The 21835-nt window shown below is 55.5% G+C and overlaps 2 protein-coding genes across 3 annotated transcripts in view; both read right to left on the minus strand.

Annotated features, from left to right (window-relative positions):
- The window catches only part of AGRN (agrin), a 34223-nt gene extending 26269 nt beyond the window's left edge, over positions 1-7954 (minus strand). For both annotated transcript variants that reach the window (XM_028108523.2, XM_028108522.2), the window contains exons 1-2: positions 7748-7954; positions 5291-5552 (exon numbers count right to left, since the gene is read on the minus strand). In XM_028108523.2, coding sequence (XP_027964324.1) covers positions 5291-5552; positions 7748-7954 — 469 coding nt within the window. The remainder of the gene's footprint in view (positions 1-5290; positions 5553-7747) is intronic.
- Positions 7955-10369: 2415 nt separating this feature from the next.
- Positions 10370-11467, minus strand: ISG15 (ISG15 ubiquitin like modifier). The gene is made up of 2 exons (XM_028108610.2): positions 11360-11467; positions 10370-10935 (listed from the first exon to the last, which is right to left on the minus strand). Exons 1-2 carry the CDS (start codon positions 11360-11362, stop codon positions 10429-10431), a joined length of 510 nt encoding a protein of 169 aa, XP_027964411.1. The 5' UTR covers positions 11363-11467; the 3' UTR covers positions 10370-10428.
- Between the last annotated feature and the right edge of the window lie 10368 nt (positions 11468-21835).

Here is a 21835-nt window from a genome sequence, read left to right on the forward strand (position 1 = left end):
CCAGAACTGTCATGTGCACAGATCAGTACATCTGAGGTCACAGGCACCCACGCACACATGCGTACAGACATGTGCACACATGTGTGCAGGCCACACAGCCGGAAGCAGCTGGCTGCTTGTGAGGACAGAAAGCGCCCCCTCTCCTGAGCCTCCACTCCATGGGGGGAGGGGAAGGGAGTGGGACTAGGAGGGGCCATCTTCTCCTTCCCAGGTCCAGCTGGAAGCAGCCCCTGGCAGGGGGTCTTCCTCAGAGGAAGTTCTCAGGATCTGCTCTGGGGGGAGAGAGGCCCCTTTGAGGGGAGCTTCTCTCCCCACGGAATGCCCCACCAGAGGCCTAGGTCACCCCCTCTCCAGATCCTAACCACAGCCTAGGGCTTGAACATGACCCCCTCCTAAGCCCCAGTAGAGAACCATGGGGGGCACATTACCCTCCTTGACCGAAGGGTGTCACTATCATTAGGGTAACTGCCACCGGGGTGCTGCGTCGTTTCTCAGCCCCCTTTACCTTATCAGTGAGCACTTCCAGTGGACGCTTTCTGGGACTCGGGGGTGTACAGTACCATGTGGGTTACTGTGGTGATTGCACCTAGAGCCCTAGCCCGGCCCCAGCCAGGCCGCAGGGGCCTGAGTGGGGAGCCTTGATTCCCTGTCCCAGTGGCTAGGGCCAGGAGGGCAGAGAGGAAAGGGGGTCCCTTCTCTACCCTACCCCCCGGTCTCCGAGCAAGGGTAGAACTTGCTGGGCGCGGGGGAGACAGGGTGCAACTGGCCTGGGTCCCACAGACAGAGGCAAAGCGTTGGGGCGGCGGTGGGGGGGGGAAGGAGGCCTGTTTCTGCAGCTGTTTCCCACCCTCCTGTGGTGATGGGCGGCAGGCTTTGATTCTCATGGGGTTGGGGGGGACTAACCCTTCAGGAAGGAAGCAACACAGCCTCGATGGAGGAGGCTGTGCTAGACCCTTGGCCCCGAGGCCTGGGTGCCTGTCTCACTAACTTCCCTGGGACAGCCCCATCCCGTCACCCTTGCCCCCCGCCTGTGAGGACTGGCAGGGCGGGGGCAGCTCGTGTTGAGCAGGTGGTCTCCCATATCATCTGTGCAGCATGGTCCCAGCACCCACAGAGGGGCTGCAAGGGCAGAGCCAGCCCCACCAGGACGTGTTCTGCCCAGCACAGCTGGGGGTGGCCAGCGAAGACAGAGGGAGGACAGGTCCAAAACAACCTTTCTTTCCATTTCCAGTCTGCAGGGGCTGGGGAGCGAGGGGGTGGGTGGGGTCTGGAAAAAGCCGAGAGCTGTTTCTACTAGCTTAGCCCTGCCCAAATGGAAGACATTCCCAGGGAAGTGACAAGAGAGCAAGCCCTTTGGTTTCGGCTAGCAAAGCCCCCCACCCTGGGGCTGCCCCAGCAAATGCACACCAAAATCAAAGCCAAAGCCAGCAGGTGCCCTGGAAGCACCTGCCAGCCAGCCAAGGACTCCCGGGTGGGGACAGGCCAGCACAGTGGGGGGTCATGCCCCACCTGGGCAGACTCCCTCCCCCAGCGAAGGGAAGGAGAGAGAGTGGGGCAGGCAACCTCGAGTCTGGGCCTGCCTTCTCTCAGCCCTCCTGGCTGACCTGCCTGGGGGAGGGGCCCAGGAGGACATTGGGTGGGGTCTGCAAAGGGGTGGGGTGAGAACCCACAGTCTGGAAGAGGGCAGAAGAGGGAACAGGGAGAAGCTACCTACCTCCCACTTTGGCAGGGAGGCATGTGGGGGGAGTAGGGCAGTAGGGCAGGAATGGGGGGAGTACAGAAGCTAAGTGCCAGGCAACAGAGGGAAGAGCCCAGAAACCTCCCTGGACATCTTCCTGCCCCCACACTATGGGGAGCTGGTCCCTGTCTGGGGGTGTCTGCCACCCACAGCCAGCTCCAAGGCCTGTAGGGTCTGAAAGAAGTCAAGCGGCTCAGGACCTCTTGTCTCTCCATCCTGACCTGCAGCACTGCCCCCCTTCAGGTCCTAGACAGCTGGCCTGGCAGGGAGGCAGGGAGGGAACTTGCTAGAATCGGGCCTGCCAGGACCCCCTCCAGGGCTGGGCAGGGCTGGCATGGGCCAGTGCCAGACTCACTCTGACCCCGTCCCTGTGCCAGGCCCCAGTTGAGGGCAGACAACACTTCCTTTCTCTGCTTCTGGCTCCTAGTGCGGAGGGAAGGGCCCCAGGCCTTCAGCCAGGCCCATGTCCCTTCTGGGGGCTCCAGGAGAAGCCCTAGGACCAGTCTTCATGAGGGGAGGGTGGGGAGGGTGGTGGGAGCGTGGGGGCTGAGGGCTGGAGGAAATGCCCGCTCAGCTGCCAGCCTGGGCAGGCTCACAGTGCGTGGGCAGCTGGTACTGGAAGAGGCCAGGCTACTTCCCTGACGAAGCAGGGGGTGGGGGTCTCCTTCTGGCAGAGGCTGCCCCAGAGCAGCAGGCCTCCCTCACCCAAAGGTGGCGCAGAGGGAGGGACACATACCTGTCTCAGTTATGCCAGGAATGTGGTTCCCCAGGAGGAGGAGGGGGAGGGGGAGGAGGGGGAGGAAGAAGCGGGGAGGGGGAGAAGGGGGAGGAAGGAGGGGGGAGGGGGAGGAGGGCCTGAGGACCAGAGGAGGAGGAGGCTTCCTGAGGGCTGGAGGTTGGGGAAGGAAGACCCTGTAGGCCCTCGGGGGAGGGACTGCCTTTGCGGCCCAGCAGCAGGTGTCCCTTCAGGACACTGCAGGGAGCAGTGCCTAGGCAGGGATGAGGAGGGAGCAGACCAGGGGTGTACCCCAGGAGGTAGACCTGGGAGAACATGCCCCCCACCTTGGCTGCTCTGGGCCTTTTAGGAATGGGGGGGCCTGGGGAGGGAAGTGTGCTAGGGACAGGGATTTCCTGCACACAGTGGGACCTGGTGGGCTCCGAGTGACGTGGGCTGCCCAGGCTTCCCTCAGCCCTGTGGGGCTTGGACAACTATGGAGCCCCTGGGAACAGAATGGGGTCAGAGTCAGATGGGGAAGAGTCAGCTTAGCTCAAGCACTGTCCATCTGTTCCCCTCACTAGGGTGAGGCCTTGGCTCCCAGAGAGCCTAGGATGGAGTCCTGGGGTGGGGTCTGAGGTCCTTATCTCCTGCAGAATAGGAGGAAGCCACCCTCCCACCCTCACCCAGCTTGGGAAGGTGGGCACAGAATTATTCCTTCCCCAAGCTTGGTCCGAGCTCCAGGGGGATCTTGTGCCTCAGGTCTCAGGGAGCCTCAAGTGGGAGGCACCCCCCTCACCCTGGGCCTTGGGGATGCCTCAACCCTGTCCTAGAACCCAGCCCTCCCAGCCCACCCCCCATGGCACCCTGGTTTGCTTTCAAAGTAGAGATCTATGTCACCCAGCTCAACACTTCCAGGCACCTCACAGTGGAGCCTGACCTCCTCCCTTCCCTTTGGGGAGGGAAGCACCCTCCCCAAAAGGTGTTTCCCCTCCACCTGGCTCCACCTGCAAGGCCCCAAGCCGGTCATGGCTAATGCCTTTCTCTGCATCCCCTCTCCCCAAGACCACCCTCCCCAGCAGGCCCAGCCCAGGACCGGCCAATGCCTCAGCCCCTCCATTGCTGTACGCTGGCCTGTATGTCTAGCACCACCCTACCTCCCCTTGGAGCTCAGGTCCTAGCCTCGTAGCTGAGTGCTGGCTGCCCAGGGCACACAGTAGGTCAGGTCTCACCCAGTCCTGGCTGGGGGGGCTCTCCCTGGGTACCCTCCTTTCTGGCTGTTCCTGTGCCCAGCCTGGCATATCCAGAGCCAGGGGCTGGCATGGGTAGAACAGGCTTTGGCAAGATGCCAAACCTTGTTCTGTCCAGGGTGGCCCTCCCACCACATGCCCTCTGACCCCACGGAAGGCCACAGTTACTGAGTCACAGACCCTCAGGCTGGACCTGCCCAGCTGTAGAGTTGATAATTCATTCTATCTTATAGGGACAGGGGACTTTCTGTACCCTGACTCCTCTTCTCCAGCTTCTCCTCAGACCCCCCCAACTCATCCCCAAAACTTGGCAGCACCATCCCACAGCCTGCCCCATCGCCATGCCACCCTCCCATCTTTCCCAAGACCTGTCCAGAGCAGGGCCAGGGTCTCAAGTCCTTGCTCGGCGTGAGGGCTAGGCTGGGACCCCTCATCTGAGGCACTGCAGGGAAGGGACCTGCTGGCATCTCTGTGCAGCCCCAGGAACAGATAACAATAGGCTGGGCAGAATGACACAGGGCTCCCCGTTTCAGCTCCTGCCCCTACTCCTGCACAGTCCCTCTCAGACCACCATCCAGGATCCCACAAAAACAAAGCCAGCATCACAGCCCAGGCTAGATAGAAGGTGGGACTTCCCTGCTGGCCAAAAGGAGACAGAGGAACAGAGCTGTCTTCCAGAGGAAGGAAGTCACAGACCCTTCCCACTGCCCTGCGGAGGAAATGTTCTTTCCACTCCCCCCCCAACCACCCCCCTCCAATGCATCCCTTCCCAGGCAGCCATGAGGGGACAGGATGTGGGGGCGAGGGGCAGTTCCTACATTCTCCCTGCCACATTCCCCAGCAAAGGATCTCAGCCCCCAACTGGGACTCTCCTGGGGCAAAGGGGGGGGGGGGCGGCAGGGAAGCCATGGTCATGTGATTCCAGCTCACCTCACAGAGGCTGGGCTGGGGGAGGGGTGCTCTTGGGCCATCCAGAATAGACATGTGCTGTGTGGACAACAGACAACTCAGTTAGGGAATTCCATACCCACCCCACAAAACTCCCCCTTTCCAGAAATGACAGGCCTCTTGGAACACATAAGGGGGCATCCCCTCCTCCAATCCCTATGCCCCACTCTGAGGGGTTTGCTCAACATCTGGGACCCGTCCAGACAGATGTTTGGGCTTCTGCAGGAATATAAACAGCTGGTGTTCATTCACCTGGTCCCTGCCTCGCACTCAGAAAAGGACCCTCCAGGAAGGGGTGTGGAGCCAGCGGGGGGCGGGGTGGGGGGCAAGCAGAAGAGTGGGAAGCCTGTCCCTTTGCAGGACTGGGACTTGCTTGGCTCCAAGACAGCAGGCAGTGGCGTTGTGGGGTGGGGTGGGGGTGGATATAGTGGGAATTCCTGCTAATGTCAGAGAGTGGAGCTGACCTTGAGATGGCCGGACACAACTGGGAGACCAGGGAGATAGGAAGGAGATCAGACCACCACAAGACACACGTGCTCTAGCCTACAGTGACCTCTCCTCTGCTCCCCAGGGCACGATGGAGCTCCTCCAAGCCTGCCCACTCCAGTCACCCTCTTCCCCTGGTGAGTCCCTAAATACCTTCTACACAGTGCTCCACTTCCTCCAGATTCCGCAGGGTGATGCGCATGAGGCTGGAATTGAGCATCAGCTCATTTTTATGGGCCGGCCACAGGTATGGGGGTGCAGGGTTCACAAAGAAGATCCTGGTGTCCCCAGTGGACACCTGGTTGTCACAGATGAGGGGGTCTCCAAAGCCGCCAATCACCACCTTGTTGCCACCGTCAAGCAGGCTCTCTTGGGTCACCATGTCTTTGCCCTTCAAGTACCGCCAGACTCGAACCTGGGGTGGACATGGTGGGGGGGGGGGACAGATGTCAGTGGTCCTCTTTCCACTGGGGAGATGAGGCCAAAGAGTCCAGGGACAGGCACCAGACTGGTCACCTGGGCATTTTCTTCTCTTCCCACCTCAGTTGCTCACGTCGGATGCCCAGAGTAGACTCAAACCCCGGGGCAGAGATGTATGGAGATCTTTGGGTCAGCCCCCCCAGAAGGAGGCTGCAGGGAAGCACACACACGTGATTCATGCCACTGCCTGTGTGTGTCACACAGAAGAACATGCAGCCTGTGAACACACACCCGCCCATCCCCGGGGTCTAACTGACCCCAGCCACCTCCATTAATGTCCATCTCAGCTCAGGCTGGATATGGGAAGGGGATCCACCTGGTCTAGGTTCCTGCTTTCCATGTCCCTGTTTTCCCCATCTACCCACCCACTAAGAGCCAGGGGCACCTAACACGGACAATGGAGTTTCAGGGCAATGGGCTCTGAGTTTAGGGCTCTGGGTCAGCTTGGCTCCTTGCAGCCCTGTGGGTGGGCTAAGACACTCCCCCCCGCCACCCCAAGAGGTGAAAGACCCCTCCTTCTGCCAGGCTCCTACAGTGAATGTAGTCAAGGCAGACCTGGAACCACAAAATCAAGTTTGGGCAGCACAGGGCGGCCCCACCCTTCACACTCTCACTCCTGGGGCCCTGAGGGTACCTGCTCTGACAAACCAAGCCCTGAGACACCCACAGCTAGGGTAGGGGTTGGGGGGGCAGGAGGGTTGTGGGAGCTGCAGGCTATCCTGGGATGTCCATGGAGACATATGCCCAGGGGACCTGAGCCCACACACTCTCTGAGAAGAAACCCCTTTCTTCAGGAGCTGCGGGGAGCTGAGACTTCTGGAATGGATGATCAAAGACAATGGTGGCCTCCTCACCTGCCAGGTCCCTGCTGGGAGCCTTGGGACTGCAGCTTCTGTAGGGACCCCCTCCACCTTCCAGTGGCCCAGTTGGGGGGTAAGCCCTGTCCAACCTTATCCCTCCCAACCCCAGACACATAGTAGGCTCTAGAAGGATGATAACCAGCAGGGAGAGGGCTGGGCCGCTTTCATCGCCTCCCCCCACCCCAGCCACACCCAGGAGCAGCGGGGAGGAAGTCGGGAAAATCCTGCAGGGACTTGGCAAAGTGCCCTGGCGTGGTGGAGGGGAGGGGGCTGGGCTGGGGATCCCAGCTGTAGCCTGCACAGGCCAATCTGAAAGCAGCTGCCACCCCTCCCCATCTCCATGGAGAAGGAATGATCCGATTTCTGGTCAGGGAGGTGGTTTTAGGGGCCAGAGGGGGAACGGGCCCAGGTCCCCTGAGTCCTCCCGAGGAACATACTGTGGGAAAAAACAAAACAAAACAAACAAACCACCAAACCTATCCCAGGGGGGCTCCAACAACCAACTGAGGGAGCGGCTGGGCTAGCCCCCTCTCCTGTGGCCAGGGGGATCCAGTTCTCCCAGGAGCGGGATGGGGCACCTGTCCCTGCACCCCTCCACATCTGAGGCTGAGCAACGGTCCCGCCCACTTCTCTGCTCCTGCCTCCCGCACCGAGTCACTGCAGCAGCCGCCCCAGGATCCCTGGGCTTGGGAGATTAGATGTGCACCCCACTCTCTCTCCTGACCACCCCCTCTTGCCCTAGTAAAGGCCTCTGGGAAGGGGTGACAGCACTGACCACAGGCCGAATCCCCACTTTCACTCCAAGCAGAAGGCGTCACCTCCTCTCATCCCCATTCTTTTCTTTAACTACTGGGGAGGGGTGCGGTAGCCATTCAGTTTCCCTGGGGGGCGGTGCACTTGTTTGCAATAAGGTAGCGGGCCTGGGGTGGGGGTGGGGGCAGACATGATCGAGTCTCCCGGGCCTGGGCACCGCGAGGTGGGACTGCAGCGGTACCGCAGGAACTTTCCTTCTGGCACTCGCGAGTTTTCCGGGACTCGGAGCCCCACCCGGGGGCTCGGCGGTCGCCAAGGGAGCGGGAGCGGGAGCTGCAGAGCGTCTGGTGCCCGTTCCCACGGCCTGGGGCGGGGGTCTCAGTGGGGCGGCCAGTTACTCCAAGGGAGGGCCTCCGGGCTAGGCGTCCAGGATGGCGGGGGAAGAGACCCCCCAGCCCAGGCTTTCAGGAGGGTTTTTTTTGGGGGGGAGGGTTTCAGGGTCCCGGCGGGGGCCCACCTTGCACGAGTACGTGTGCTGCACCGGGTCCACGTTGAGAATCTCCTCCACGGTGCCGGTGAGCACCACATTCGCCTCCTCCTCCCGCCGCTCCAGCGCGCGTTCCGGGCACGTCCCGTCGGCGCTGGGCAGGGCGCGCCCGGCCACCACCAGGAGCAGCAGTAGCGGCTGCAGCGGCGCCGAGCCGGACGGCCGCAGGCTGGCCATGGCGCGGGCCGAGGACGGCGGAAGGCGGCCAGAGCAAGCGCGCGGGCCTGGCCGCGCCGGGAACGGGACTAGACAGGACGGGACGCAGCTCCCGGGAGGCGGTGGGAGCGCGGGCGGCGCGGGGGCGGGACGCGGGGCAGCCCCGCCCCCTCCCCGCCTCCCCACCTCCCCCCAACCCAGCTCCCCAGCCTGCGCCGGTCCCCGGCCCGCCCGGCGCCCTGCGACCCGCGCCGGCCGCGAACAAAGCGTCGGGACAGCGGCGCCGGGCGGAGGCCGGGCTGGTGGGAGGGAGGGGGCCGGACTGGGTCGGGCCAAGGTGGGTGGTGGGACTTGCCAGGGCGGAGGGCGGACCGGGGCGGAGGGCGGACCGAGCAGGGGGGTGGGCGGGCCCGGGGGGGTGCTCTCTCTTATGCGGCGCACCCCCACGGGCTCCCCTCCCCCTCCCGCGCGGACGTCTCTCCCCCACCCCACCCCATCCCCCCCCCCCCCCGCCCAGGAAATGCGGCTGCAATCGGGTTAATGCATAATCTGGAGGCGACGTGACGGGACTTCCAAGGGGTTCCAGGCTATGCCGTGGCCAGAGCTGCGGGAGCTTCCTGGCCGCGGGAAGGGGCTGCCAAATCCTGGGACCCCGCCGTCCCTCGAGCCCTGCAGGGCTGCGCCCCTCCCCTGGCGGGAAGAACCTGATGGGGAGCTACAACCTCTCTTAGGAAACTGGGGACGGAAACTCGCCCGGGCCCGGGACCCCCAGCCAGTTCAGGCGAGTAGGCGGCCCCTGCAGGCCGCGCCCCCGGCTGGCTAGGACCAATGTGGGCTGGGGACTGTGGTGATTGGTCAGAACGGAGCGCAGGCCCGCCCACCTCCCGTTCCCGGGTCAGCTCTGGCCACACTGCAGAGTGGAGGGCTCCCTCTGCAGTCCAGCTGAGACAGTATCGGGTTCGCGGTGCACGGCCAGCCACGCCCCCTCCTCAGCCCCCAGGTGGGCGCAACTCCAGCCAGCCGGTCTAGGTACCGGGGCGGGGAGGGGGGGCAGAACTGAGATTCAGAGGGTACAAATTAGAGCCTAGCTTAGCTGAAGATTGAGGGGAAGGGAGAGGAGACCCCTTCTGTCCCTCCAGGGCCGGGTCTGCGGCACACCCCCTCACTCCAAGCCAGCCACAGATCTCTGAAGCAATGGAGGGTGAGTGGTAGTAGAGGCCCTTCTGGAGGAGGACCCTACCTCCCCTCCAAGGTGAGGTGCCCTCACTTGCTAATTTGTAGCATGACAAAGTAGTGAGGGTGGGGACCCGGGAAATGAAGCTGGAACCAGGGGAGCACCCCTCCCACACACATACACACAGCTGCCTGTCTACACCTATTGGTCACAAACAAGCCAGACCTAGAAGTCCCTTGGCCTAGATACAGACCCCCACAGACCAGAAATGCGCTTCTGGGTCTCCAGCCAAATTACCCCGAACAGCCTGAAAGCTGAAGTCTGAGTGTCCCCAGAGTCATGGACTTTAGCCCAAAGAAGTGTATGTTCTGTGTCTCCCATCTTCCCCCGCCCCCGCCCCACCCACCACCTGCATCTTGCCTGTGTCCAACACTGACTCCATCTGGCTCCCATGGAGCTCTTGGGAAATTGGTATAGAAAGAAGCATTCTATGTGAAAGCAGTTGTAGATTTTGCCAAATTAGGTGCCCCCATCTGGGACAAGCTCTTCCACATGGACTGGAGGCACCCCTTATTCCTGGAGGACCCTCTCCTGCTGGCCGTGGCCTCTCCATTACGTGAAGCCCTGAAGGCAGGTGTGTCTGTTGGAGAATAGTCTCCATTCAGCAGCTTGCCCCATGGTGATGTGGGGGGGGGCAGCCACCAGGGGCCCTGCCCCCGCCCCTCCCTAGACCAATGCAGACTGGACAGGGCAGGCTGGTGGGTCCTGGAGAGCCAAGAGGCCCCAAGGCCCTAACTGGTGTGGAGGAACCTACCTCACAGCCCGCCCACTCAGGTCCTGGCGCCTCTCCCTCCCCCCACTTCCAGGGGTGCTGGTCCCAGCAGGGACCTGACACACCTTCCCCTCCCTGTACTGTCTGCTGACCCAGATGTGGGGGTTGGGAACCAGTTGTGCAGAGGCTGACTGGGGCTCAGTCTGGATGGAGCTAGGGGTGGGCTCCAGCAGAGGTGCCTCTTTTCTTTCTCTAGAAGTTAATTTCCCAAAGGTGTGGGGACATCTTCAATATGTCCAAGGGGTGGGTGGGAGTGGATCACTATTTTCATCTCACTAGACTTGACCCCTAACTTGGCAACCCCAGCCTAGCGACCACCCAGTGACCCTGGGTCTCCTTATCCCACTTCCTCCTCTGTCCCTCCCCCAGCCTCATCAGCAGGGATGCAGAAGCGAGGGGTGCTGGGGGAAGGACCAAACGTAAGGTGCCATTTAATTTTGTGCCAACTTTTATTACCTGCACTTGATCAGGGACTCGGGCGGGTGGCCCTCAGTGCTGCCCTCCTGGTCCTGCCCACTCCCCACCCCCGCCCCCCCGCAGGCGTAAATTCATGAACACAGTGCACTGGGGTGTGAGGCCATAGTCCCCCAGCTGCTGCTGGTCGTCCATGGGCTTCCCCTGGAAACTCAGCCAGAACAGGTCAGCCTGCACATGCTCCTGCCGGCACACCTGCTGCTTGAGCTCAGCCACGGTCTGCGTCAGCTGGACCTCGTAGGCGGTGTTGCGACCCTTGTCGTTTCTCACCAGGATGGTCAGGGGCTTGTCACAGCTCTGCACCACCAGCAGGACCGTGCTGCCAGGACACACGCCCTGGCTGTCAAGGGGGACCTCGTCCTTCAGCACTTTGCCAGCAGGGTAGGTAGACAGGCGCTGCCGGAACGCAGGCACGCCGGTTTTCTGGGCTATCTGATGCTTCAGCTCCAGGGCCAGCATGGAGCTCCTCAGGGGTACCAGGAACTCCTCACCCCCCAGCATCTTCACCTTCAGGGTCCCCGCCTGTGGGCATCACACAGACTCAGAACTCGGCATCAGTCCTGGGAATGCTGCTCTTTCCTCCCCACCCTCCAGGAAAGGGACCCCAGGGGTTGGAGGCAAGCAGGGAGCGTTTCCAGAAGAAAGGCCAGCCACCCACAACCATCACCTCACCTCCCCTAACCCACCAAGATGCCCCTCTGTGCCAATGCCAAGGGGATCTCAGGGTTAACACTGGGCAGAACATGCTTTCCAAGATCCAGACCCCAACCTGACATCGGAAGGAGACCTGTCCCTCCCCTCATGCTTAGGGACCTGGGGGAGCTCCGAGCAACTCCACTTGCCCGGCACACAGTGGGTGTTCCACCCCTGGATGACCCCCGCAGTGAAGTAGGAAAATAGACTGGTACAGAGCCCACCTGCCCCCCACCTATCAAACACCCCTCACCATGACTGTGGTCTCTGGCGCCGGATCCTCCACAGGCACAGACGAGTGGGCTGCCTCTCAGCTTCCAGCTCTTCTCCTGCTGGGCCCTTTTATGAACCTGAGCCGAGCACGTCAGGGGGAGTGTCTGGGGAGAGAGCCTCACCAGTGGTTGAATTCAGCTTCAGTTTCAGTTTCCTTTTCCCAATGTGTGCCCCAGTGGGTAGTAGAAACAAAACAGAATGACAAGGATAAGAGCTGGGACTATCCACCCGCCCAGGGACTCAGGACAACACCCTGCCCCAGAAACCCCCTAAATGTCCAGCACTTCAGGTTCTTTACAAGATTCATGGAAGTCATAATAAAATGAACTAACGATTGGAAGCTTTCACTTTCCATTTACCAATTTGCAAAATTAGTAAGCTTGGAAAACATTGCCTCAATTAATTCAGAAATAACAAAATAGTGACAATCCAAACGACCCAGAGATAATCACCTTTGGTTTAAGACGGTATTTATTCAGGTGGTGGTTGTTGTTTTCTTAAATGAAAGAGATGTATCTCTTATTTTCTATTAAAATGAACTCATGCCCACTATCCAGAAAGTGAAAAGACTATTCTCAAAGTGGAAGAAAATATTTGCAAATCATATGTCAGATAAGGGTCTAGTGTCCATAACATATAAAGAACCCTTAGAACTCAACCATTAAAAGATAAACAATTCAATTTAAAATTGGGCAAATGGGGACACCTAGATAGCGTGGTCGTTAGGCAGCCAACTTTTGGTTTCAGCTAAGGTTGTGAGATCAAGCCCCATGTTGGGCTCTGCGCTCAGTCTGGGGTCTTCTTGGGTTTCTCTCTCCCTCTCCCCTGTTCTCTCTCTCTCTCAAATAAATAAATCTTTTTAAAAAATTGGGCAAATGTTTGAATAGATATTTCTCCGTAGAAAATACATAAATGGCCAAAACCTCATGAAAAGATGCTCAACATCATTAGTCATTAGGGAAATGTCATTAGGGAAACTTAAATCAAAATCACAATGAGATACCATGTCACACCCATTATTATAGCATGACTATAATTATAATATATTAGTATAATATAATAATAAAATAATTAAAAAAGACAATAACAAGTGTTGAGGATGTACAGAAATTGGAACCCTCATGCTTTGCTGATCAGACGTAATGTGTGTAAAATGGTGCAGCCACTGTGGAAAACAGTGTAGTCACTCCTCAAAAAGTTAAACAGGATTTTCATATGACCCAGCAGTTCCACTCCTAGGTATATACCCAAAAGAATTGAACACAGGTTATCAAACAAATTCTTGTACCCAAATATGCATAACAGCACTACTTACAATAGACAAGAGGGAGAAACTGTAGGAACAACCAGATCCATCAACAGATGGATGCATAAACAAAATATGATACACCCTCACGATGGAATATTATTGAGCCATAGAAAGGAATGAAATACTGATACTTGCTACAACATGAATGAACCTTGAAAACACTATGCTAAGTGAAAGAAGCCAGACACAAAAGGCCACACATATTACATGATTCTATTTATATAAAATATCCACAACAGGCAAATCCACAGAACCCAGTAGTGGTTGCCTGGTGTTGGTGCGGAGAGGGAATGGGGAGTGATTGCTTTATGGATATGAGGTTTCCTTTGAGGGTGATAAAACATTTCAAAACTAGACAGAAGTAATGGTTGCACAATGTTGTAAATATACTAACTGACCCTGAATTATATACTTTAAAATGGTTAAATTTTTGTTATATTGATTTTATCTCAATAAAAATAAAGCCAAAAAAATTTAACTCAACCTACTCTCACCATGTTGTAAACTTCTTCATTCAAAACAGTATAACAGTATATCATAAACATTTTTCCATATTAATAGATACTTCTATGCAAGTTTTTTTTTTTAATGGCTGCATATGTTCCCCATAGCATAGTGAATCCATTATAGTATAGAGTGGAATTTAGTTAATCAATCCCATATTGTTAAATATTTAGGTTGTTCCCAATTTTTTGCTATTACAAATAGCACATAACAGGCATACATTAGCTAAAAATAAATAAATAAAATTTAAATAAATAAGAAAGTAAATAAATAATTTTTGAAATAAAAAAGTAAAAGGGTGGAAAAATAAATTTTTGAATATGAATCTTGGCCATTTCACTTCCCCACCCCCCAAAACTATTTCGTAGGGCTCCAAAATTGTGAACACACAAAAAACAGAGGGGTTTAAATTTCCTTCTTTTTATTATTTTAAGTGTATATCTTGACTCATTCCTTGTATAAATAATATTGCCATTATAAAAAGAAAACCACAAATGTTTATTGAAATAAAGAATACAGAATGTGAAAACCACCCCCCCAATCTCCCCCAGATGGCCATTATTAAACATGGTATTGCTGTCTTCTGATTTCTTAATACTGACATATGGTACTAGAATTTTCATTTTCTTTTAGTTACTTCATCCCATGCCACCAGTTGTCTTCCTGCCTTTGACAGGAGGAACTAAATGCAAACACATTAAGGAAGCAAGCTGACAGAACCTGTCTCAGTTTCCTGGAACTGTCATAACAAATTACCAAAAACTGGAGACTTGAAACCTTGGCAAGAGGTCTGAAATCCAGGGGGACTAAATGACCAGTATTGTCAGGCTGGTTAAAAATAATCTGATTTTGGGCGCCTGGGTGGCTCAGTTGGTTAAGCGACTGCCTTTGGCTCAGGTCATGATCCTGGAGTCCCAGGATCGAGTCCCACATCGGGCTCCCTGCTCAGCGGGGAGTCTGCTTCTCCCTCTGACCCTCCCCCCTCTCATGTGCTCTCTCTCTCTCTCTCTCTCATTCTCGCTCTCTCAGATAAATAAATAAAATCTTTAAAAAAAAAGTTTAAAAAAAATAATCTGATTTTATCTGGCTTGCAGAAGATGGGAATCATCTGAAGTACAAGGATACAAGAAATTTGAAAGTAGACGGATGGAAAGAAACATACCATGTGACTATTAACTCAAATGAAACAAATACGGCCATATTAACAATTCTATCAACATGTCAACAAAGAAATTTTATAGGCAAAATGTTACAGAGACACAAAATGTCATGTAACAATAAAAAGTTGAGTTCACTGGTAAAATAAAATAATTTTAAACTTGTATGCACCTAATAATATGGCCACAAAATATATAAGTTCTAGTCACAAATATTAATATTCTATTTATGAAATGATAACAGCCACTTATAAAGGGACCTTTGGTTAATATTTTATATCATTTACAAACTAACTTAAACTTCCTTAAACCTTTAAAACAGCATCTGTAACATTTAATATACTTGATTTTTATTTTTAAGCCATTCAACCATCTAATAACTGCAACAGCAAAAAACCTTTCCAAGAATGTCCACAGTCCTTACCACTTACACTGCACAGAGGTACTAGTCTCACAGCCCAATTCTTCTATTGGATGCAAATCTATCCCTTTTACCTTTCAACAAGACACAACGGCATCTCTGCTCTCACTCAAATCTGATTCCTTTCCCCCACCTTTCCACCTGGCCAATCACAGCTCCTGAGACCATCATACTGGATGACATCTGAGGTCACCCTGGGCCACTGTGGAATGATGGGGGTGGGCTGCCCCTGCAGACCTCCTGATGGACAGATGTTGGAGGCCACAGGCACACCATGACTTGCTGAGAAAGTAGCACAGAGCTTGTAGGTCACTGTGGCTGACCAGAAAAAGTGTCGTCAGAGACCCTGGAAGGGGGGTGGGCAAATTTCTTAAGGAAGATTTGTTGTTGAAGCGTAATCAGCTGTAAATATCTGCTGGCTGGGCTCATTAAATTGGCAGGCCCCTCCTTTCCATGTTCTCTGAGGGAGAAGTGTCACTCTGTTCTTCCACCCAGCACTAGGAAAGCTGAGCACCCCCGACCTGGGCCACAGTCTCACTGTCCTGGACCCCATCCCTCCTCATGCCAGAACCCCACCACCCACTTGGTGAGCACATCCCTCTTCCAGCCACAGCCCCTTGTAATGGGTGTCTAGGGAATGCAGGACTCAGTGAAGACCAGAAATGCAAATGAGCCTGCTGTCCCCACACTGACCAGCCGGCTTAGAGGGCCATTCAAACAGCCCCGTGTCTGGTTCTCCCCAAAACAGATTCTGGGCTGGGGGGCTTGACCCTCAGGGGAGTCAGGAGGTAGTCTGCAGGTGAGAAAGAAAGATTCCCCTTGCTGCAGGGATGGCTTATAGGGAGGGAGAGAAGTAGAAGGCAGACCTGAGATGTGGAGGGCTATTCTAACCTGGGGGAGGCAGTGAGTTGGAGCTGTGGTATGGGAGGAGCAAGATGGGGGGCACTCATCTTAGTTCAAACCCACAGCATCTGGTGAGGGCAAGAAAGGAGCACAGCTGGACTCTGGCCTGCATGGCCCCTGTGCTAGGGCTGCCAGTGGCTCAAGGGCCAGGCCTGCCCTATAATCCTATGTGGTCACCATGTGTTAGGGACAAGTCTTCTGAGTTCAGGTCCATGTGAGAACAAGGCCTGGAGTCTTCAGTGTGGAGACCCAGGGCCAGTTGTGCTGGAAGAGTATCCCTAACCAGGCTCCCTAAAGTCCCTTGCTACTAAATGGCACTTTCATCCTTTCATTCCAGACCCAGCAGGGAAGCTGCAGACACCTGACACACCCAAGGCTAATGGTGGAGGACACAAAACAGAGAAAACCCGATGGGATGCATCTGCAGGCCCCACTTGCTCTGCCCACCCACTGAGGGGAGAAAAAGAGGTGCGGCGGGGAAGAGAAGGAAAGATGAGCTCCCTCATCCTCCCTTTCTGCAGGGTTCACCCCAGGACAGAAAGCCCTCACAACCCCATGAAGTCCAGAGCCCCTGCCTTGAGCCATACCCCAATCTCCCACCTCACCAGCTTGGGATCTGGGCCTTGGGGCCCAAGTGGGAAGGGGGAGACTCAGGGAAGGTTGGGGGAGAGGCTTCCACTGCCAGATGGAGGGGAAGAAGCCACCAGTCCCCCGTGTTAAGAAAACTATCCTAAACTTGGAAATCAGGCACAGGAGCCTTCCTATCCTTGAAGGTCTCCCTGGAGGTGCCTTTGCTGATATTCTTGAAGTTACAGGTTAATGTGGTGTAGACATCTGTCCTACGAGACATAGAGACTTCTATCCTGGAGAAACATGATCTTGCTGCCCCATGTGATGTCTGCCAGTTTGGTACCTGACCTGTATTCCTTCCTCAAGGCCTCTTAGAACCTGTTGGTGTCCCCATTGGTGAGCTAAAGAAACACTTGACATGTGCTCACTCTGTATTTGTATGGAAGTCATGTTTTGTTTTGTTTTGTTTTTGCCTTGAAAATCATATTTTGACATCAGATATTGGAAGATATGCCTCCATTGCTTGGATGTTGGTGGGATGCTATCACCACTGATTTTGGGAAAAGATGGCATCATTTTCTGGAGGTTGGGGAGATGCCATCTCTGTTATTCATTTGGTCAACATGTCTTTACAGAGTACACGCTATGTGCCAGGTGCTCCTCCTGGACAAACTGGAATTCACATTCTAATGTGGTAGACAGACATCGCAGGGTATGAGTTGGAACAGAAGGCATGTGTTGCAGAGTGTCTGGCTGGCTCAGTCAGTACAGCGTGCAACTCCCGACCTTGGGGTTGTAGGTTTGAGCCCCATGTTGGGCGTAGAGATTACTTAAAAATAAAATCTAAAAAAAAAAAAAAAAAAAAAAAAGCATGTGCTGCCAGTATGAAGAAGAAAGAGCAGGAAAGGGGGATGTAAGTCCTGAAGAGTCCCAGGCAGAGACACAGGTCCTGCAAGAGGCCTGAGGCAGGAGTGTGTCTGCTCATGTGGAGGGTAGTGAGGCTGGAGAGTGGACGCGGAGAAGCAGGGTGTGTGGATGGCCACTGAACACACTCTGCTTTCCCGGAGGAGGGGCCTGACCTGATTCGGCTCCGGCCTAACAAGATCATCAGGACGCCTGTGTAAAGTAAAAGACCTCAGGTCCGGAAGGGAGCTGGAGACCAATCAGGAGCTTCTCTGAAAACTCAGGGCAAAGGTGGTGGTGGCATGGAGTCAGTGTCAAGGGGAGTGAGGGGTCAGCAGTAGGTGTTTGGAGATATCAGGGAGTTAGAGCTGCAGGAGGCCCGATGGGCCAAGGTGGAGCATGGACTCCAAGTGTCAAGGGTGGTGGCTGAATGCTGGTCTGAGAATTCCAAGAAAGGTCAGATGTAGAGGAGGCAAGGAGCCTCAGTCAGGCCCAACACCAGGGAGAGACTGCCCCAGTTGTCTGAACAGAAAAGTTAGTGTAAAAACTTGTTCCCTAGGTATCAGAGGACTGAACATCATGGGAGAACATGGGGATACTGCTGAGTCAGTGGTGGTGGGAGGTGAGGCTGGGGCTATGGAGGGTGGAGCCTGACCTCCCCACCTGTGTCCCTGTGGTCAGGACCTCCTGGTGGTGGGAATGGGGGTGTGTGTGCCAGGGCGGGTGTGAAACTGAGAGCAACAGTCAAAACCAAACACCACGGGACACTATCAGGAACTTGGTTATGGACACATTGCACCTGAAATGCCTATTAGACTTAAAATCAGGTAAGGGATATGGCCTGGGGTTCATGAATAAGTCCAGGCTGGGGATACCAACTGGGGCGTCAGGGAATGGGCACAGACAGAAAGGGTGAGGAGTCATGGAGAAATGCACGAGGAGGGTAATTGGGTTGACACGTGTAAGAAGCCAGTGAGGGCTGTGTAGCCACCCTAGTCACTACTAGATCAGCCACAGGACATCCTGGTGACATTGCTGATTGTGGTCTCCATAGTCTTGGGGCAGACTGACAGAGAGTTCAAGAGGGAGGAGAGGGGCTCGGTTGACATGGTAGGTGCTTGTTCCAGGAGCTTTGCCACAGGGAAGCCACGGGAGGTGGAGAGTCAAGTGGGCCCTGAGAAGTTGATGTCGTGCCGTGCTTTTCTAACATGAGCGGTATAATGGGCATGGACTCACAGGGAGAGGAGCTGAGGATGCAGAGAGAGGGGAGGGTGCTAGGTACCTGCCTAGTGCAGGGAGCAGCTGTGCATGCAGAGCACAGGGGCTCAACCAGGGGACAATATGATTTGCAGGCCTCAACTCCACACCAGATGAGAGCAGGACAAAGAACCACCATGGGCTCGAGGAGAGGGACCAAAAGTGTGCTAGAGTTGCTCAGGAGCACAGTGGGGAGTGGCCGGGAAATGTGAAATGCCTGGGCAGCCTCAGGGCCACCTAAGGCCCATGGTCCAGAGTGTAAAGCAAGGACAATCAGTGGCTCGGCGCATCTCTGGCCACACGCAGCTCCAGGGTGCCAGAGGGTTCACGTGACTGACAGAGAAGCATGACCAGGGCATCTTATTCTTGAATCTGGCTGGCCTTTTTTCAGCTGATGAAATGCGGCAGAAGTTTCACTGTGTCAGTTCTGGAGCCCAGGCCTCAGGAGACCCCGAGTGTCTACTTCACCCTTCTGAAATGTTAGCCAAGCCATATGAGGAAGCTGGTCCAGCTTGTGCAGGACGGGGCTACGTGGCAGAGAGCCAGAAGTCCAGTGACCACAACTCTAGCGTCCATACGTGGTGGCACTTCCAACCTCGAAGCCCAGCTGACCCAGCTGATAGCAGGTGCAGGTGAGTGAGGCCCTGGGGAAGCCAGCAGCACCACCCGGATCCACCAGCTGTGCAAAGGGACCGGCAGGGGGTCGTCAAGCCACGGAGATAGCTGGGATTTAACACAGGATACGGTTTGGCCAAGTGAATATGATGAAGCGAGAGCAGGGTTAGGGAGCAGGCACAATGGCTGGCCAGATAAGTTTCTCCTGATGCAGACGGGGGAAAAGACGCCAGAGGATGACGAAGCACCAACCTCGGTCTTATCCAAGGACTGCTGATCTCAGCAGGGCTGAAGAGGAGTGGAAGACGTGAGCTTCGGGGCTGGGAGGTTGTCAGGGAACGTGAGCCTTGAGGTTAGGCCACGGAGGGGTTGCAGTTGTGAGAAGCACCTTGGCCAAGGGAGTGAGTGGCCAAGTGGAGAGGTGAAAGCACTGCTGCAGGGGAGGGGTCCAGAAGGTTGGAGAATCATCTTTGTGGATTTTGAAATCACCAGGAACCATGGCAGGAGTGGTTGGGGAAAGTGACGGAATCAGGAGTAAAACACATGGGAAATGAGACAAGGCCCCCTGGCGCCGAGACAGCTTCAACAAGGGAACGTGTGATACCAGGTTGAAAGCTGGGGCTTTTGTGGCAGAGAAGAGACTGGTCTGGAAGTTCCAAAGAGGAAGGACAAGGAAGCTCACTTTTCCCCAGGTGCAGTGGTCTAAGAACAGTGAACAGCAGTACCCACCGGAGCCATCCTATGCAGACAGGGATTGGGAGGAGATTCTGTCATTTCCCAAGTTGGAGAGATATGACTGCCCAAATATGGAGAGGTGTCACCACTCAGATTTTGGAGAGAGATACTAACAATGCCCAGACCGTGGGAAAGATGCTGTCACTCAGCATGTGCTGGGTGGGGAGGGAATGCTCTCCCTGCCCACTACTCAGGTAGCTGAGGGAAGTTGTGTCGGGTCCATAGCCTATAAGGGTGGAAGACACCCTCTTGGCCATGGAGGATGAGGACTGTCCTGGAACCTAAAACCTCAGCATCAGCAAGCTGTGCTCCTGGCCTCTACCTGGGTCCTGGGCATTTGATTACCTCGTCGCTATCTTGCATCCTGGTTTCCATCAGCCCTGGCCTTTGTCATTTGCTGGATTCCAGCAAACACCGATGAAAGACTCAGCCCCCAGCTGCCACTTTGCAGGAGAGAACCTACACCAGTTCTAGCCTGGTCTCTTGACAGCTCTGGTCCCAGCTGCCTGAGTCGATGGGCTGATGCCTCTTGGCAGGAGAGGTGGGAGCAGACTCTAAGAAGGGTGCATGGGGGGACGGGGCAGGTGGTGGTCTATGGTGTCTCTGATGTACTGGAATCCATGTGCCAGAGGAATGTGGGGGCTAGGGTGTAAATGCAGTTGACATCCCCATGTCAGAGGTTGGGGGGTGGGGTGTGCACAAACAGCACTTCACAAGCCCTCAAGGACATGGGTTGCATGTTGTCATGCTGTTTCATTGGCCAGATGTGAGACCTCCACCCCCACAAGGCTAGAGCCCCATGTCTGGCCTAGAAGATACCTCTGTCTTTCCTCACAAACTCCCCCACTGACTTTCCTGCTTTGCTCCCCCCCCCCCCCGCCATGGCCATCAGTGGACCCTGCTGATGCCCCCTGGACCATCAGCCTTCTGGGGCTTGGCCCACTTGGGTCTGGGTCCAGGAAGACAGACAGGCCTTTGATGGCTCCCAAGAAGCATCTCATCAGATGGAAAGCCATGGTTCAAAGCCACTGAGCATTTGTAAATGCTAAAGAAAATAAGGAAAGGGGCGCCTGGGTGGCTCAGTCGGCTAAGTGTCTGCCTTCGGCTCAGGTCATGATCCCGGGGTCCTGGGATTGAGCCCCACATCGGGCTCCCTGCTCCGCAGAAAGCCTGCTTCTCCCTCCCCCACTCCCCCTGCTTGTGTTCCCTCTCTCGCTGTGTCTCTCTCTGTCAAATAAATAAATAAAATCTTGGGGGGAAAAAAGAGAATAAGGAAAAAGGACAGGGAAGAAGGGGCGGGTGGGAGGAAAAGCCCACTGTCCCTGGGGCCAGGGCTTGGTCCCGCCCAGCTATTGCAGTTACTACTGCTATGTAACAAATGGCATAGTAAAGAGCTGCCCTACTCTGGGAATCCAGAACCGGAACGAGCAGGGGCAGCTGGGAAGATGTGAAATGAGTGGCGACAGCAACTTCAGGTTAGGGTCATTTGGAGGTGTTTCACTAACGTGCGGAGCAGCTGAGACTCCTGGGCCGCTGGCTGCAACGCCCACACAAGGCCTTTCCCCGGGGCCTCTCCTTGTGGCCTGTCCCTGGGGCCAGTTTGTGCTTCCTTACAGAGACAGTTTGAGGGACAAGGGCCCAGAGGGACATGACCATACAGACTGTGGGGGGGTAGCCCTGTGGGAAAGACACAGGGGGCGTGTAGGTGATTACAGTATTGGGAAAGCACACCTTGCTCCGGCCCTGGAGGGCTCCTCGCTGGGACCGAGGCTGGGAAGGCCAAGACACGGGCTGCTGGGGACCCTGGATGGGGAGCATCCTTCCCCTTCCGACAGGCCTCTGAGGATGAGCCTGGGGGGTACTCGAAGTGTGGAGAGCGCCATGGAGCCTATGATGACGCTGAGTACAGCCGTCTCCTCCCTGCCTCAGTCTCCCCTCCGTTCAGTTCTCTACCACCCGCCTCCCTGAGGCAGTAACAACAAGGTAGCTGACATGTACCCAGTTCTCACTACGTGCTGGGTACCTTCAGAATAATCTCATTTATCTTCCCAATATTCCTGCGATAAATAGATGACCCATTTT

This window comes from Eumetopias jubatus, unplaced genomic scaffold, assembly GCF_037043125.1.
Source record: "Eumetopias jubatus isolate StellerSeaLion01/CBP00866 unplaced genomic scaffold, mEumJub1_p1.0 scaffold_4, whole genome shotgun sequence".
In the NCBI taxonomy this organism is placed as follows: Eukaryota; Metazoa; Chordata; class Mammalia; order Carnivora; family Otariidae; genus Eumetopias; species Eumetopias jubatus.